The 17059-nt window shown below is 49.9% G+C and overlaps 8 protein-coding genes across 8 annotated transcripts; 4 read left to right on the top strand and 4 right to left on the bottom strand.

Moving 5' to 3' along the window:
* Nucleotides 1-391: 391 nt before the first annotated feature.
* On the top strand, nucleotides 392-2107 carry NCS57_01311700 (uncharacterized protein; the record flags this gene model as incomplete). The annotated part of the gene is made up of 12 exons (XM_053062766.1): nucleotides 392-529; nucleotides 582-623; nucleotides 679-769; nucleotides 824-846; nucleotides 909-927; nucleotides 980-1102; nucleotides 1161-1183; nucleotides 1242-1279; nucleotides 1343-1480; nucleotides 1532-1794; nucleotides 1855-2026; nucleotides 2077-2107. The coding sequence occupies exons 1-12, from the start codon at nucleotides 443-445 to the stop codon at nucleotides 2105-2107; spliced, it is 1050 nt and encodes a 349-aa protein (XP_052907661.1). The 5' UTR covers nucleotides 392-442.
* A 365-nt stretch (nucleotides 2108-2472) lies between these two features.
* Nucleotides 2473-3157, bottom strand: NCS57_01311600 (MFS domain-containing protein; the record flags this gene model as incomplete). Its single annotated transcript, XM_053062765.1, has 2 exons — nucleotides 2473-2738; nucleotides 2986-3157. The coding sequence occupies 2 exons, from the start codon at nucleotides 3155-3157 to the stop codon at nucleotides 2473-2475; spliced, it is 438 nt and encodes a 145-aa protein (XP_052907660.1).
* An 806-nt stretch (nucleotides 3158-3963) lies between these two features.
* NCS57_01311500 (MFS domain-containing protein) lies at nucleotides 3964-4388 on the bottom strand (the record flags this gene model as incomplete). Its single annotated transcript, XM_053062764.1, has 2 exons — nucleotides 3964-4199; nucleotides 4259-4388. 2 exons carry the CDS (start codon nucleotides 4386-4388, stop codon nucleotides 3964-3966), a joined length of 366 nt encoding a protein of 121 aa, XP_052907659.1.
* A 775-nt stretch (nucleotides 4389-5163) lies between these two features.
* Nucleotides 5164-6300, top strand: NCS57_01311400 (uncharacterized protein; the record flags this gene model as incomplete). Its single annotated transcript, XM_053062763.1, has 3 exons — nucleotides 5164-5490; nucleotides 5554-5959; nucleotides 6011-6300. The coding sequence occupies 3 exons, from the start codon at nucleotides 5164-5166 to the stop codon at nucleotides 6298-6300; spliced, it is 1023 nt and encodes a 340-aa protein (XP_052907658.1).
* Nucleotides 6301-6850: 550 nt separating this feature from the next.
* Nucleotides 6851-8015, top strand: NCS57_01311300 (uncharacterized protein; the record flags this gene model as incomplete). The annotated part of the gene is made up of 2 exons (XM_053062762.1): nucleotides 6851-6900; nucleotides 6968-8015. 2 exons carry the CDS (start codon nucleotides 6851-6853, stop codon nucleotides 8013-8015), a joined length of 1098 nt encoding a protein of 365 aa, XP_052907657.1.
* A 76-nt stretch (nucleotides 8016-8091) lies between these two features.
* NCS57_01311200 (Stress-response A/B barrel domain-containing protein) lies at nucleotides 8092-8535 on the bottom strand (the record flags this gene model as incomplete). The annotated part of the gene is made up of 3 exons (XM_053062761.1): nucleotides 8092-8247; nucleotides 8306-8416; nucleotides 8467-8535. The coding sequence occupies 3 exons, from the start codon at nucleotides 8533-8535 to the stop codon at nucleotides 8092-8094; spliced, it is 336 nt and encodes a 111-aa protein (XP_052907656.1).
* A 2856-nt stretch (nucleotides 8536-11391) lies between these two features.
* Nucleotides 11392-13392, bottom strand: NCS57_01311100 (Nha1-C domain-containing protein; the record flags this gene model as incomplete). The annotated part of the gene is made up of 6 exons (XM_053062760.1): nucleotides 11392-11688; nucleotides 11744-12032; nucleotides 12085-12335; nucleotides 12392-12806; nucleotides 12877-13163; nucleotides 13222-13392. 6 exons carry the CDS (start codon nucleotides 13390-13392, stop codon nucleotides 11392-11394), a joined length of 1710 nt encoding a protein of 569 aa, XP_052907655.1.
* Nucleotides 13393-14190: 798 nt separating this feature from the next.
* On the top strand, nucleotides 14191-15280 carry NCS57_01311000 (CFEM domain-containing protein; the record flags this gene model as incomplete). The annotated part of the gene is made up of 3 exons (XM_053062759.1): nucleotides 14191-14289; nucleotides 14351-14534; nucleotides 14649-15280. The coding sequence occupies 3 exons, from the start codon at nucleotides 14191-14193 to the stop codon at nucleotides 15278-15280; spliced, it is 915 nt and encodes a 304-aa protein (XP_052907654.1).
* Nucleotides 15281-17059: the final 1779 nt, after the last annotated feature.

The following is a 17059-nucleotide window of genomic DNA, read 5'->3' as shown; positions in this document are numbered from 1 at the left end:
CTTTAATAAATACCCTTTTTGCTCAGGTCTAATATCCTATCCGAGCACATAATAACGTTGGTCGTGTGCAGTTGACACTGTATAGCTGTACAATCCCTGTTTCTGCATAGATCATCGCTGCTAACACGTAATGCAACCTTGTCTCAGTACAAGGGCTTGAAAGTTTAACTGGCCGACATGACACATAGATAGACACCGTGTTCTTTGTCATGCACTTTTCTAAAGATGGGTACCTCGAAGCAAACATTATGCTTTAGCCGACGGTGCATCTTGTTAGAGGCCGACTATGCATGCCACCTGTAAATACGGGCCACCCCAAAGGTCATGAGCGATTTAGTCTCACCGTGCCCCCTCCACATCAACCTTTGACCTATTTCTTTGCCTAACATAAAGTCAGACGCAACACCTTGTACGAACCACCTTCAAACCACAGCAGTCGGGCATGTGCGCCAGTCCAGAACAACAGGCGGCGGGGACAAGCCCTCCACCGGTCCAGGGCAATAATGCCCCGCTTGCCGTCGACGAAAATGTTGGAGAGTCCCTTGGCTTGTGCAGGATTTTGTTCTCATGATCCTCTTTAGGCTGCTGCCCAAGATGACGATGCTGACTCTGCATTCGGAGGGGTGAGGTTTCATGTGCCCATTTATGGAAATGAATCAACGTCTCTGACTCTGGCAGGATAACGTCAGCGACACAACGTCGATGGGATCTAGCATCCTTGCTTATCGGCAGGAAAATGGCAGGACGTATCACGCCTATAAGGACGGCGGTAATTATGGATCCTTTCTTTATCCGATTCTATGTGTAGCTAATTAGATACCAGTCTACGTTCTTCCGAATGATGAGGTCAGTTTCTTTCTTCGTCTGAATTGTTGTTTGACATATTTCACTGACACCCTTATTCCTAGACCGAAAATGAACGCCTAGGTACTTGTGTCATTGCTTCCGTGCTACCATCTATGTGTCTAACCTAGCAAAGATCTCCAGCACAATTTGCTACTGTTCACGTTTGATGGAAACCTTCACTGTGCCCCAGCTGACAGGCCCTTCAACCGTGTCCTTGACGCCGGTTGCGGGACTGGTATCTGGTCCATTGATTACGGTACGACCCTAATTCTGTACAAGTCTACATTTTGACCAAACTTTTGACAATTGTCCAGCCGACGAGCATCCTGAAAGTCAAGTAAGCGAAATATGCAAGCGTTATCAGACCCTAGATACCCTAACAACTGAGTTTTTAGATAACTGGGGTTGATCTTAGTCCTATTCAACCATCATTGTAAGAACAGAGAGGAGTTGAAGCGTGGTACTCTTCTACGGCTTTCTTCTGACCCGCTAATAGTGTGCCCCCCAACGTCAACTTTTATGTGGATGATCTTGAAGATGATTGGACTTTCAGCAGCAAATTCGACTTCATCTTCTCACGCTTCATGACTGGGTCTATCCGAAACTGGTCCAGGTACTTGAAGCAATGCTATGAGTAACAGCCATCTCCCCCCAAGCATTGAATCACCAGCTAACCTGCTGATAGCAATTTGGAACCTGGTGGGACTCTCGAGCTTATGGATATCATATATCCTCTCCAATCTGATGACGGTACACTCAAGGAAGAACATCCTGCGTACCAGTGGTCGGTACTGCTCCAGGAAGGATTTGCAGGCGGTGGTCATCCACTCAACACTGCCCTCTTTTATAAGGACTGGCTCAAAGATGCGGGGTTCGTTGATATAGTCGAAGTGAAAGAGAAGTGGCCTTGCAGTGCTTGGGCCAGAGATCCCAAGTATAAGCAAATCGGTAAGTGTTGGACTCTAATCGAAAGATACCTGTATGGATTAGACACTAACCTCCATATAGGTATGTGGGCGTATGAGAACGGCGTACAGGCCCTTGAGCCCCTCAGCCTTGCCATCTTTACGAGACCCAAGGAGGCAGGCGGGCTGGGTTGGAGCATCGAAGAATTGCAGCTTCTGCTGGCTGGAGTCAGAAAGGACTTTAAGAACCTGGGAATCCATATGTACTGGCCGATGTGAGTTTCCCTGCCCAAGTGCATTCAAACAATTCTAACGGTCTTGATAGATATTCAGTGTACGCCAAAAAGCCCGAGTAAGGCATCCTGCTACATCTTGCTACTTGTAGCATGCTCTGGACTTCGGCGTTGCAGATTTGGAAATGGGTGTGCATCCACTAGCTTGAACTATGTGAGAAAGCGAGTCTATAGCCTTCGTATATATCGGGAATACTTTCAACCCTTGTCCCTATCATGAGGAGGGTCCTTAAATGGGGCCAGGACGTTGGAGTACGATAAGAGCTTAGGTATGATGACGTTGGCCTATAATCTCCAGGACCTAGCATGATATTCACGTTGCCAACGAGAAGCAAGAGCTCTTTCTAGGAAAAAGAAATGTCACAAAAATGACTGAAGTTGACGAAAACAAAGACCCAGTCATTGTATGACCCCTAGGAGAAGGCGCCTCAAGGAGACTTGAGCCCTTCTCCCCGCTGCTCACGAAGGAACTGATCAAGAATTCTAGCCTTCCTCTCAACATCAGGAGTACCAGTACGGTCATGGAAGACCTCGTCCATCTCTTCAAGGGTCTTGCCGTTCGTCTCAGGGACGCAGAGGTAGGTCCACACAAAAGACAACAGGCAAAAGACTGCGAAAAAGACGTAAGCCCCGAAGCCAGTCTCTTGGATAAGCGGTGGGGTAATGAGGCCGATGATAAAATTCCACAACCAACCTTTTTTGTGTTAGTTTCACTTGGTTTTGAGAGACCGGGTGGCTGGAGATTGGAGAAATTTGGTACTTACTGAGGGATGTCGCAAGAGCGACACCTTTGGCTCTAAGAGACGAAGGAAAGACTTCAGACGGCATCGCCCAAGGCACTGGACCCCAACTGCATCCAAAGGCCAACATATAGGCTAAAAGAAAAGCCACAGAGGTCCAGCCTTCAGGAATGTAGCTAGGCCAATCGTGAGAATACTTACCGACGAAGATCGAGATGATCAGATGGGGAATGAACATGCAAATACTACCTGTGAGAAGGATCTTTCTCCTGCCAAATCGATCCAATGTCCAGAGGCTGCTGATAATGCCGACCAGTTGGACGCAGTTGACAACTCCGGACATGATGAGTTGCATATTGAAATTCAGGCCCATAGTGGCAAACAGGGTCGGCGAATAGTAGACTATCGCTAATTAGCGTCTTGAAAGGTACTATACGGAAACATGGGAACGAACTGAGGCCTTGATTCCGACGAACTGTTGAAAAAACATGATCCCAATACCGACATGGATGCGACGCCAACAGCCAGTCTTGAAGCAATCGGTCCACGAGACAATTTCTAGTTGAACTTTGGAAATTATGCTGCTGCTTTCCACAAGTCTAGGGCGCCGTTCTTTCAGGACAACCTCCTGGAAGCGTGCTTCTGCAACAATATCGGTCCATTCGGCACGAACTCGGATGTCATCGGTAGGTAATGAGCGGAGTCTAGCGAGGGTAACCAGGGGTTCTTCGTGTCGACCTTTGGAGGCAAGCCAACGAGGTGAAAACGGCAGGAAGAAGGCACCGACGCCTAGCAGAACCCCAGGGAAGATCTAAAGGAGGAAAGGCAGTTGCCATGACCAGTGGCCTTGAGTGTCCTTTGTGCCAAAGGGGATCCAGAAGGAGACAACAATGCCGACGACGATTGAGAGCTCTTCAAAGACTAGAAGGGATCTACGAATCTCAGGGGGTGATATCTCTGAGATATAGATCGGAACTACCATAGATAACCTTGATGCCGTGAGTCTTTTGAACGGAGATGATTGAGAAGAACCACTTACATGCCGATACCGACGCCACCGAAGAACCGCCCCGCAGTCAACATGTCGTAGTTGACAGCAGCTGTCTGGATCGATGAACCGATCGTAAAAATCACAACCGCCACCATTAGCGAGCGTTTCCTCGAGATCCAATCGGCAATCTAGCCTTGGTTCAAGGCACCGATGAAAGCACCGAGAGGAATCATGGCGGTCATAAGACCCTTTTTGAAGCCTGAGCCACTCGCCTCATCAGATACCTCGGGGGAGCGATTCAGGAACTCGTCCATCACCAAGGTCACTGAGACGACTCCTTGGTCATGTCCAAAGAGGAAGCCGCCTAGAGCAGCAAAGGCAGCGCAGTACCCGCCAAACCGTGACGCGAACACTCCCTTGATACCTTCAGGACGTTAGTTGCAACCTTCAGCGGGCAGTTGTGAGTATGTGGAGGGGCCTCACCAGAGGGGCCATAGGCAACGTAACCATCTCCTTGAGGGGAAGTGATTTCCTCATGTACAGCACCAACCGTAGAGAAGTCGACACCTGCGTTCGGGTGTGTGTCTAACTTTGACTCTTTTGTGGGTTCCATTGCAGCAAGGCTGAATGTCCGTCTATGTATTCAGATGCATGAGTGGGGATACAAATCAAAGATGTAAAAGAAGTGGTCAAGATGCTGCTTGAAAAGGAAGAGATATTAGCACGTTTGTGGTCCTCCCGTTCGTCTTCATACCCTATGAAGCGGTACTCTTGGCCGTACCCAAGTCAGGTTATTAACAGTGACGACACCCAATTATCACGCGTTTATTCCAAGTAATGTGTCCCCCGAATACCCCAGGACGAGTCCCCAGGTTCTCCTCGTCTGATGCATCAACAGTTGTGGGGGTGGGTCGTCGACAAGAAACGTGGAGAAAGCATCATGGCCCATCATCCTGGTCCGGGGAGAATGGCGACTGCCAACAAGAATAAACATTCGCCGGAACAGTCTGGTAATCGAAAAGAGTAACAGCTCGCCTAAAAGCATTTGATAAGAAACATGGGAGGGAATGCCTTTCCTCACGCTAACATATCCCTGATTGTAGGGCGTGAGAAGGGCGCGGTCTCCTCCAACCACCGGCGGTGGGTCGCGCACGAACGGAGCCGAGATAATGGGCCCCGGATCTGTTTATGTCATGGATCGGGGTGATCACTAGCAGGCTAAGAGTTTCCGGATATGCATGATCCCTGAAACGGACGATGGCTTGGACGTGGGAGGACTCTCCAGGTGAGACAGGCCATGATAGCCTGGGGAAGTAATAGGCAGCCTCTCCCATCATACTCAGCTCCAACATGTAGTCTCAGCGGTTCAACAAAGCTTTTCTGACAAAATGCCAGTTCGACGAGTTCAAGTTGGTGTAGCAGACCTCGGCCGGATGGGCAAGCGACACGCCATCACCTGGCTCCAACAAGTCCATCGCGCAGACCTCATTGCCGTCTGTAGTCCTGACGCAGCCGAGAGGCAATGGGCGAGCGAGGAATTGGCGCCGCATGGACTTACAGTATATGAAGACTTTGCCGACATGCTTGCTCACATTGGCCTTGAGGCTGTGTGTATCGCCTCGGCGACGAGTGCACATGCTGAGCAGTCCAACATGGCCATCAGAGCTGGAAAACATGTGCTTTGTGAAAAGCCACTTTCAACTACTGTCGAAGTTGTGAGTTTATAGTTTCTTTTAACCTCGAACTTATTATCCTTAGGAGGAGTCTAGCTGACCAAGTTCAACTCCCAATCTGTGCTAGATACTGCGGCGACACGACCCGATCTCAAGGTCATCTGTGGCTTCTCACGACGTTCTGATGCCTCATATCGCGCTGCGTACGAAAAGGTCCAACAAGGCCTCATAGGGCGACCGACGGTGATGCGTTGCCAGAGCTGCGAGATCCTGGACCCGACAGGACAGTTTGTCTTATACGCCGCCATCTCTGGAGGTGCCTTTGTGGACTCGTGCATCCATGATATTGACCTTGCCCTCTGGTTCTTTGGTGAAGAAGCCAAGATTAAGTCAGTCCATGCAGTTGGCACTGCAGCGTGCCACCTAGACTTGCGGCAATACAACGACAGCGACAACGCTATTGGTATGATGGAGTTCCACAACGGTCGAATGATCTCGCTCTTCGCATCCCGTACGATAACCGCTGGCACATAGGACTCTACAGAGATGATAGGGACCAAAGGGAAACTGGTGGTCAATATGATGCCAAGGCTGAACCATGTCCATGTCTACCAAGCCGGCGGGGTATCGCAGGAGATGCCCCAGAATTACTGGGAGAGATTTCAGGACGCGTTTGTGACGCAGGCCAACAGGTTTTCCGAGACCGTGTTGGATAACAAGCTGTCGTGGATTGAGCTCGAATCCGCGGTCGAGGTGGTCAAGATTGGTGTTGCCTTGCAAGAGTCGATGGTTACGGGGGGAAAGATCTGGTTTGATGAGCAAGGCCAACGGGTGAACAAGGCCCAGCTGTAGATACAAGACCGCCTTTGGAATGTTCTCAAACCCACTGCTAAAGACTATAATTGTTTATGTGAATGTCCGTATTGGCCATGTTTTGAGAGTGTATTTACGTGTCCAATGACGGATAGAGACCCTGGCCAATTGGCGTGACGTGATATCAGCTTATCAGTAACTTATCATGATAAACGACCACTTTGACCCAAGCCGAATTCAATATCGCGAAGTAAAGGCCTGTACACACCGAGTAATTCCCGGTCCGCGCATGTCTCAGTAAATGGCCTTGATGGCATCCCCGCAGGATGCGGAACGCTGTTCCCCTGGCCACAGTCAAGAGCCCAACCGAGTGTGGAAATATGGCATTAAATCGCCGGAAATTTCCCCTTCAGAGCACACTCAGAAACCCCGCAATCATGATACTAATCGAAGTCTTGGCAGGTTTTCTCGAATTGGCAATGTCTCGCCGTGTCGCAGAGTACCGCCACCAGTACGGCCGACCGTATATGAATGCCTCCTCCCTCATGATCCTTGTTAAGCATATGCAGCAACCTACTCACTTTGAACAATGACGAAAACTCAAGACAGCCCATTGCAGGTCGCCGTCGTGGGATATGGGTATGTTTTCATCTTGTTGTGCTAGAGGCAACTGCACCACTTGATTGCGGCTCTGACGAAACGATAGCCTGGCTGCCAAAATCTTCCATATACCCTTCATCCAAGCCTCACCTCTCCTCAAGTTGCACTCGATCGTACAGCGCAAACCGACCAAGGAATCATCGGCCCCCAATGACCACCCCTCGCTCGCGCATTATACCACCCTCGATCCCGTACTTCAAGATCCGGCGATTGACCTCGCTGTCATTACAACCCCTCCGGACTCCCACTTCAATCTGTCAAAGCTCTGTTTACAGGCTGGAAAGCATATTCTTGTCGAAAAACCATTTGTGCCAACGGTTGATGAAGCCGACCAACTGATCCGCATTGCCCGCGAGAACAAGCGCTTGATCTGTGTATACCAGAACAGACGATGGGACAGCGATTTTCTCACTGTCAGAGACCTGATCAAAGATGATATTTTTGGTCGGATTTACGAGGTTGACACGCATTTCGACTATTATCGCCCTGAGCATTTCGAGACCTGGAGAGGCCAGTTAGGCACGACCGAGGGTGGTGGTGCCCTGTTCGACCTGGGAGCGCACCTGATCGACCAAGCTTACACACTATTTGGTCTGCCTTCTTCGGTGTACGGGGTGCTCTCGAGCCAACGAGATGGACGCATAAGCCCAGACAAGCCGGATAGCGTACAAGCGCAGCTGAACTACGCCAACGGGCTCATCGTGAACATTCGAATCAGCGATATGAGTGTTGAGTCAACTCAGAGGCGATTTTGGATTCGTGGAACGAAAGGGTCTTTCACCAAGAATGGGAGAGATTCGCAAGCAGCCCAGCTTGAGGCGGGTTTGGCTCCTGATGCTGCTGGGTTTGGAGTGGAAGATCCTGCGTACAAAGGGCGGCTAATTTGTGTCGATGAGAACGGGAAATTTCAGGGGCGGGATTACCATGTCGAGGCACCCAAGACATATGGAGGCCTCTATGAAGCCTTTGCAGAGGCGATCCGGTCTGCGAGTGAAGATGCTGTCCCAGTACCGCCAACCGAGGCCAGGGAAGTGTTGCGGGTCATTGACGCGATTTACAGGAGCGCCAAACTTGGACAGGTGGTTCATATTTAATACTAAGCTCTTGTAGTTAACACTAGAGGTGATATGTTCAGTACCTCCACAGTCGTGGTAACCCCTTTTTTGCAAATTAAAATTGGTTGTCTGAGAAGTCTACCACCGTAACCTGAGACGCGATTCCATCCAAGCTTGCAATAAACTCGAGGTGTGCTGGCTCCTTGAATGTATAGTAGTCGCGATCTTCCTCGTTGGCAAACTCGACGACGAAAGCGTGGGCAATGCCGTTCTAACCATCAATGGCCATTTAGTAGGAAGCATTTGGTGTTTAGATGCTTGCTACTCACATTCCTTCCCTCGACTGAATTATCCCGGCCGCCCCTGGAGGACAGGATGTAAGGCTTTCCCGTCACAGGGTCAAGGCACTTCTCCTTCAACTGGAACATTCGAGACACGACCTGGATGATTGATTAGACATGGGACTGGGGTTGGGTGTGAGGAGCCATACATCGTCAATAGTCTCACCACTAACGTGGCCGAAGAACTGGAAGAGGACGATGTGCGTAATGTTGGTCATGCTGCCAATGCAAGATATGAGATGGTCAAAATGGTATTCTCAAGTATTTTAGGAATTCTATGTGCTAAAAACAGACTATTTTAAAATCTTTTCATGATTAGCTTTACGGGGAACCGTATGATTCAAGTCGGATTATAAATGCAACGGCAGCCCGATACTCGGCAGCGAAACAGGCCCTACGCTAGCAAGCATCGACGGAGGCGCACTCAGCACCTAGTCAATCGGTTTGAATTAAATGAGCCTTTATATGGCCGGATATGGCGTCATAGGATTCTCGGCTTGACTTGGAATCCGGACTGTGGATTCCGAGTCAGATAAGTCTCCGAGATGAGAGCTTCATGTTGTCGGCGTGGTGGCTTGGATGATGCTGCGGTGAAGGATGGCCATGATATAAAGACATCGTATCAATCGTAGGTATAGAACTGCTGTATTAGCCATTGTATCTTGAATTCTCGCCTGCAATATAACTTCGCAAATACCTACCGCCATGTCCAATCCCGAGTGCACCATCCAAGCCGCATCCCTGCTCTGAGCAGCGACATCGTCCGTTTCTTCGAGGAGTTCTACATCACCACCGACAACCCCACCGAACAGGAGAATTATGTCGACCAGTACACACCTGATGCCGTCTTCATTCGTGGCGGTGCAGAACCGACTTGTGGTGCCGCTGGTAAGCCTGGATTCATTTATTCCCCCCTTTTTTACTGGCGAGGTGGATATCTAGAGATCGGAGCTCGGCGTGAGCATGCCTTTGACTACATGAAATCCTGCAAGAACATCCCCCGCAAGATCTTTTCTCTGAGCCCCGACTCGAACGAGGTCATTCTCTACCGCCGTGTCACCATTGGCCACTTAAACACGCAGATCTCGGAGGGAAATTACGCCGTCAGGGCCATCCTCGAGAAAGGCGAGGATTCCAAGCCGAGACTGGCATTCTATGTGTTTATGGTAAGTCAAATTAGACCTGGAATGAAGTTATATTGCTAAACCTTGGTGATTTAGGATGTGTCTGAGCTGTCCAAGGCGGGTGCGCTGTAGGACGGGATAGCATCAGATAGTTCGTGGGCGTAGCCAGGTTAATTAAGGATAGAAGATGAGCATGAATTCTCTGCACGCATGTTATTGAGGCACTCGGCTGTCCCACTCTATCGGACTCTGGGGAGATGATAGGCGTTTGCGGCATGTGCGGCCTTCTTGACGTTCGCGTTGCGGCCCTTGCGGAGGAGAGCCATCGGGATTGAACCTATCGTATCTTGCCAGTGACGAGGACCCTGTACTCGAGTCATGGATGAACCCAAGCATCTCTCTACCCCCAACCCCTATACCTCGGCTACTGCCAGAGTGGCTAGAATACGCATGGCCTAGAAGGTGTATCCACTGCTGAGGATAGCCAGGATCGCTTAGCCAGGACAAGGAGCCAGGGAGTGACTAAGACTAGGCTGGTATGTTGACTATAAGCTCTTCGAGATCGCTCATACCCGAAGCTTAGCCTGAGATAACGGTGACGTTTCCGAGTCTGGCCACAATCCTCCGGTAGCCTCATTAGGAGCTCTTCTACAAGACGGGAGAGATAACGGCACACGTCCGTAATGTCATGGTTAGTAGGAGAGAAATTACATAACGGTAATGAACATGTTTCCTATCATCATGAAAATACAGATGAATCGCCTGCTGGAGATAACAGGCGGCACAAGGAGCGGGTCCAGATATCCTAACCCGGATAGCTAGGTGGTTCAGCTATCTTTCACCACAGTGGTGATCTAGAGTCAAAGCCAAACAAGTGAGGTTGATCTGGGGCCTCTATTTAAGCTGCAGCCATTCGCCCCCGTTGAGCATTCCTCACACCGTTCAGCAGCTTTACCTCAACTTCGTAGCTATGTTATCCAGTAAGTTGGTGCTTCTGTCAACCCTCGGGTGCCTGTGCACGGCAGCCACTGCCTCAGCCCCCGCTGGCCTTGGGGCAACGTCTTCGGTGCTGCATTTCGGCAATCTGAGCTATTATGTCTCGGACGATGCTGCCGCTACGTGGCACTGCTCTGCTTTTGTTGGAAGTTCTTCTAGAGCCTTGACAACTTTCATCACCGATGAAACAAACATTACCGCCAAGGTCCTCACAAGCCTCCTCGACAAGTATGGAGAAGACGACGTCTGGACCCCCGTGTTCCTCGAAGCCCTACTGCGGGGAGTTCCTCAACCACAAAGAAGGTGCTGGTTTCCTTTACATGACGGATCCCAAGCAGTGGCTGAACCCTCTGCTTCTCTCACCACTTCTCTCGACTCCGCAGATTGGAATCCCCATTGGCCAGGTCGACTACAAGAGCGTCATCAACTTGCAAACCGAGAAGTTGCCCATTGTGATGGATCCCATGGCGTATCCTGGTTGTGATAATATGTTGCTGGACCTGGTGGAGAAGCTGGCGGAGAAGGGGATCATCAAGACTGTCAAGACTGGGCGCACAGCTTTCTAAGGTAGCTACCAGGGATGCCAACCGAATTAGATACAGCGGACCAATTTGTTGAATTTCAGGCTGATCTATCAGACTATCACAACATACATAGATCAAGCTACGGTCCGCATTGAAATACACATGACCTCGGGTCAGGCACCCGCATCCATTTCTCTACTTCAAAAGGCCAGGCCGTCGAGCTAATCCGGGTATTAATTCGAAATGGTGATTACGAAAGCCTAGTAAAGAAACCGATATTTGAATCTCTTTTCATCTCCAACTTCCTAAGCTCGTCACTCAACTAGAAAAGTCACCCAACCTTTACTCAAAAGCAGCTCCCGTGATGCATTGTCATTTGCAACAACACGCATGCTATGAAGCTTATCGCCGCCACTCAACAGAGTTCGTTCTATAGCTCAGGGGAGGCGTTGGCTTTGGAATCCAACTTTTCCACCTCGTGGATGAACTCATCCTTGGTCATGCGCCGATCGACACCGCCAATGGTGTCCTTATCGTCCGCTGCCTCGGTCTCTGCGACGACTGACTCCTTTGTTACCGACTCACTCGCCACAGCTCTTCCAAATACTCCTCCAAAGTTAGCTTCGCTACTTGCAGCTGAACTTTTGCTATCGTCGGTGTTGTGGTCCTTGCTCGTAGGTAGCTCGTAGGTCTTGATGACCTCGCCATCCCCGTCTTCAATGATAATCTAGCAGTGCGTTAATACACAGCGGCACATAAACAGCATGGAGAAATCAACATACTTTGTTACCGATTTGGAAGGCCCTGGCAGGCTGGTGTCTTCGTTCATTCCTACGCTCATCCATTTCAATATTGTACATCTCGTCACTAGGGGATGTGTTTTGAAATTCAGGGGTTTCTTGGCGAAGAAGTCGCACTCTTTGGAAATCGGCAGGCTGGACGGGAACGCTTGTCACTATCTGGCCGATGGGCGCAGATTTGACACCAGTGACTTGCAATGAATCCGAAATTTCTGAGGCCTCGATAACAACCTTCTGCGTGCGGAACCACATCCCGCAGTCAGAACTCGTGCTGGATGGGTTAAGTCTCACGCCTATATCGAATGACTTTGTGACTTACTTACCATTGGACAGTGACATCTTCCGGCACATCTGTCACTTTATTGCATCGTGGACAAGCGCCAGTGACGACGGTAGAGGCGTTGAATATCATGCTCATGTTAATCTTCATCCCTCTTCGAAGGCAAAAGTAAAGAGGCCGATCTGTATCAAGATCTCGTCCTGATGAACTCTCTTCGAGGGCGTATTCTCGCTTCAGCACCATATCATAGCCGTTACGGCCTTTGAAGTGGCCTTTAAGCAAGCCATAAAGGACCTAGGGAAGTTAAACATAGAAATTCACAGGACTTAGAAGGAAGGGCACATGCATACTTCCCATTCTAATGAATCCAGCCATTGAGCTGGGATTGGAAGCTCGTTTCCAAGGGCATCCTCTAGGATGACGGGAAGCTCCTTAGTCGGGTCCAGTGGACGAAGGAACATGGAGTTAGACGCTATGACCTGTAGATTGATAACAGTTTGGGAGATCTGAACGAGGAGGGCTTTTACTTCAAGCATGCCGTAGAACGTGTCCTTGGCCAGCCCTAGAATGTCCCGGCTGCTCTTCTCCTGTGTCACAAGCTGCTGGCTCATATCCTCGAGCTTTTCAGCTTGGTTCTCACTCGCTCTGCTCTGGACTCGCAGAAGTTCAAATATCTCCTCGCGACTTTGGCTGGTGTCAGACACTAGCTGTCGGATTTCTTCGATTCGACTACATAGGGTGGCATTGTCAACTCGGGCGGATTTCCTAGGGAGAGCTCATGAGTTAGCATGGCAGTTCAACTACCTTGTGATGTGATTCCACTCTACAAACTAACCTGGCAGCGAGGGTGGTCAGAAGTGAAAGCCTCTGGACGCCATCTTGCAACTTTTCCCGGGTATACCGCAGCCGGTCTTTCTCCCTCATCGACCACTCAATCTTCCTATATATATCATTAATCTTCTTGCCAGACCCCCCAACACGGAGACTCTCATGGTATTTCGGTTGGATATGTTCCAGGGTGTCTTGAATAAGAGATCCGCACTGATCGATGACGGACTTGGCAGCATTGTCAAGGCCGTCTAGATAGGGCGAAAACTCGTGCTGCTGGTACGTCGCCACAACCTGCGGGATCGCATTGTCAAACTCCCTCATTAGAGTGTAGAGACGCATTCAGACCAACCTGCATCAGGATGCGGACAAAGGCATCCAGGTCCTCACCGAAATCCTGGTATTCTTTGGCGCTCTCGCCAACGACCCCGCTTCCAACACCGATGGCACGTCCCAGCTGGACGGCAACCTGGCAGATGGCAATGATATCGCCCAGACTGCCAAACGTGAGAGCGACTTCCATGATGAAGCAGCCGCAAGACGGTGCACCATAAGCACTTGATAGCTACCTTACACAGGAACGTCAGTAGACAATTAACATCAGGTAATGTAGACGCAGCAGACGGGGCTCGGGTGCCTCGTAAGGCTCTTTCCCCTCTCTCCTAACCCAAAGGGCAAGCGCTTGGACCACGTGGTACCCTGACCTGGGAATCCTTTTCAACCACCAACAGTTGATATTCATACCTATTCTTTATATTTATTGTATTATTAATTATGATAATATTATAGTGTCAATTAGGATTCATATATCTTCTGAAAGGGCATGCCTGACCATAACTGAAGAATAGGATTAAAATTATGAGTCGTAATTACATCGTATAGGCAACCTGTGGTTATCTTAAGACCCTTGATCAAGTGACGGCCCTGATTCCGCCCTTTCGGCCATAAAAATGCGGCTAAACTCAGCTGCAGTTAGTTCCCGGAAAAGCGGCATTCATGGGCTTTCTCGAGACCCCTGCGGCTGTTAAATGAGGCTGATCTGGCTGGCGCTAGAGACCATGATCGTGGCGATTGGGCTCAACCCGGCACCCATATCCGAGGAATTCCACCCCTGAGCCTATCAGAGCGAGGCAGATCTCAACCCCATCATACAGCCTGCAGGTCGTCTCCCCGGGTTATCGATGCCGTGTGTTCAGCTTGTTTCACTAAGGCCAAATTGGGCGTTTTCCTTGCAGAAACGGGCAGCCTGCCAGTTGTTTAAAGATGGGGTAGCGCGCCGTCAAGGACCCCTGGATGCTTGGCATCTTGGGTTTGACTCAAAATGACACTCGCAAGGAAGACAGTGTTGCTATTGGCAGCGTGCCTCTTGATAACCTTTGCAGAGGCTCAAGATGCATTGCCAGTACTTCCATCGTGCGCGGTAAGCTCCCCGAACTTGCTCAACAGTCGGCCACATCCGCTAACACTCTGCGGTGCTGCAGTCATCTTGCTTCACCACTTTCGACGGCGACTCGCCATCAGCGAACACGACATGCAGCGATTTAGACATCAAGTGTATCTGCCAAGATGCCACATTCCTCGACACCATGATCTGTTGTCTGCACGAGGCCTGCTCTGATAGCGACCGTGAAAGCGCCGAGGCTTACGCAAGATCTCTATGCAAGAGTATGGGCGTCACGATGCCGTCCGGGCTGGGATGTTCTACAAATACTTCATCGTCAGGTACAACTGAAAGGGTGGTTGGCATTCTGGGCAAGCTGTGACTGACGAAACGAACAGCAACGGGGAAAGCGACGAGCGCCGACGGAATTTCTCTCCCAACAGAATCGAGCGGTACATCCTCCGATAGCAACACAGGGGCCGGTGGAAGTTCTTCCGAGAACAGCTCGGGAAGCGACTACGGGTCTTCCAGCAGCCACCACAAGATACATCATAGCTCGAAAGCCGGCCTTGGTGCTGGTCTCGGCGTAGGACTCCCCGCCGCCGCGGCACTAATAGGAGGTATCCTCTACCGTCTCCGCCGAAAGAAGAACCCGCCAGCTGCACCACCGACAGCGCCAACTTTGACGAATGGCATAAATGAGCTCCCTGCTGGTTCGAATCCTCCCCACTTTCAGCCTCAACCTCAGCCAGTTGGGACTTATCCTCAAGCCGGAGCGGCGGCCTATGGAACACTCGAGAAGGATACTAGCCATATGGGAGTAACCACAGCTTCATCTCCGGTCTATGAACTACCCCCTCAGCATCACCCACAGTCCGGATTGCCTCCATACGCATCGCCCCCTGTCCACGAATTGCCCTTGACTGGATGGCAGCAGCCTGAGTTGCCGGGAAGCACGGTACCGCCTGTACATGAACTGCCACTGAATCCGCATTTAAATCCGGGGGCACCGGGCAGTCAACCGCATTAGAAAGGGTGTTTGCTGCTGGGAAATGGGGAAGTTAATGGATGAGTGGGCAAATGGATAGTACAGTCTTGAGACACTAATTATCTTGAGCGCAACGCTCAAATGCATGGAAGATGCTACGTGGATAAGAATCAACGTTGAACATATTCCCAACTATGTCTACGGCTAGCCACATGAAAGATTCTCCTGTCACTCAATCTCGTCTCTTGAGCTACTGTGATTGACCCAGATCCCTGTCTGTGAATGGGCTGTTTCTCAGCCAACACCAGCCAACTCTATGAGGACTAGAGGTAAGAATACCTCAGCCGTCTACTAATTCGTTGTTGCTTCCCTAATCGGGCGAGTGAAACCCGTCAGTCGGGGTATCAGTCGATTATCCTAGGGAGTGAAACTCACACATTCTCTTTGTCCTCTTCTTCAAAATCCATTTCTGTGGGAATATATTTGATGGAGAGTATCAATGGAGGATATCAGTGGCTTTTTGCTATGATGAGGGAGTGAGGTGAGATCGAGGTGTGCTTGCTTCACTGAAGACTGAATGGTGCTTTTGTAGTTGCAGCAAAATTGCAGTCAAAATAAAGCAGCTGATACAAAATGAGGGGTTGCTTGAAAATGAGGCGAGAAGTGCAACTGGGGAGGTTATGATTGGACGTAGAGGCAACCTGGCAGCGCGATGTTGATTAGAGGATACCAACGCCACTGTGAGGCTGCATCTGCGCTGTAAGCATGCGTGAAAACTACATCTTGGGACGGATATGTTGGGCATCAACACTTTCCATGCTGATTTTGCGTGGAAGAGACCATCGCACGAAAGGGCGCGATCTAGTATGGTATCCAAGTTGAGATTTACGTTAGAAGGTAAAACCAAAAAGATACAATGTGAAGTCAGTATCCCATACTATAGAAAGTTTATCCCGGCTACAGCCGGCCCTATGAATTTGAAATAACGTATCTTTAGATGTGGATCAGGACATAATGTTGATTGCAAGCTGTGTGGGCTTGGGAGTAATGGCCTTCCTAGACACTTCAGTTTCATCCGTAACGCTGGAGAAAGAACCGCGAAAGACGACGACACAAATTCATAAACTGTGATAGTGGTTGGGCTAAGAGCCTGACACCCAATACAATCGCCCTCCGGCTGTCTGAGGACGGATTCACTGCTGGGCGTTGTGGGCGTTGTGGGCGTTGTGGGCGTTGCGCATAAGAAATGCTGCTGTGGAACAGAATAGACCGCTATGCCAGAGGCAAAAGTGAACGATACGTTTCAACAAGTACCGAGTCAACATAGGTCATACATGCACTTCGCAGATGTGTATCTGATTAGTGACGCTGCTGACGCGAATTGCGCCTCGTTGTGTTGGCGGGTGTTCACATTTCGCATTCGCACTCGCAAAAGTTTGCCTGCAAAGATACGCCCATACTCATTGAAGGACTATGCACAAATCGCGACCATATCGGCTTTAGTAAATCCTTTACAGAAGGTCTTAGTGTAGGTAGTGGAAACAAGCCACATCGTCATTGACCTTGGCTTGATAACAGACCTGCTAACTGTAACAACCACGGGCTCTAGGCTTGGAGATTGGGGCCTGTCGAGACTGTAATGGGAAAATGAAACAAGGTAACATTTCCACGGTGAATTATCAATGCCAATGACTCATACACTGCTCGCAAGACAACCTTCCGCCCCTGATGCTCTAGAATAGAAGACGTCATCGACTAATGGCTTCCCCAGTGGTGACGGTCTATCCGTCGATCGGGTCGAATTAAGCCGTTGCACAGTGA

The sequence above is a fragment of the Fusarium keratoplasticum genome, chromosome 11, assembly GCF_025433545.1.
Source record: "Fusarium keratoplasticum isolate Fu6.1 chromosome 11, whole genome shotgun sequence".
Classification (NCBI taxonomy): Eukaryota; Fungi; Ascomycota; class Sordariomycetes; order Hypocreales; family Nectriaceae; genus Fusarium; species Fusarium keratoplasticum.
The sequence above is the reverse complement of the archived record's forward strand: the minus strand, read 5'-3'. Positions and strand labels throughout refer to the sequence as shown.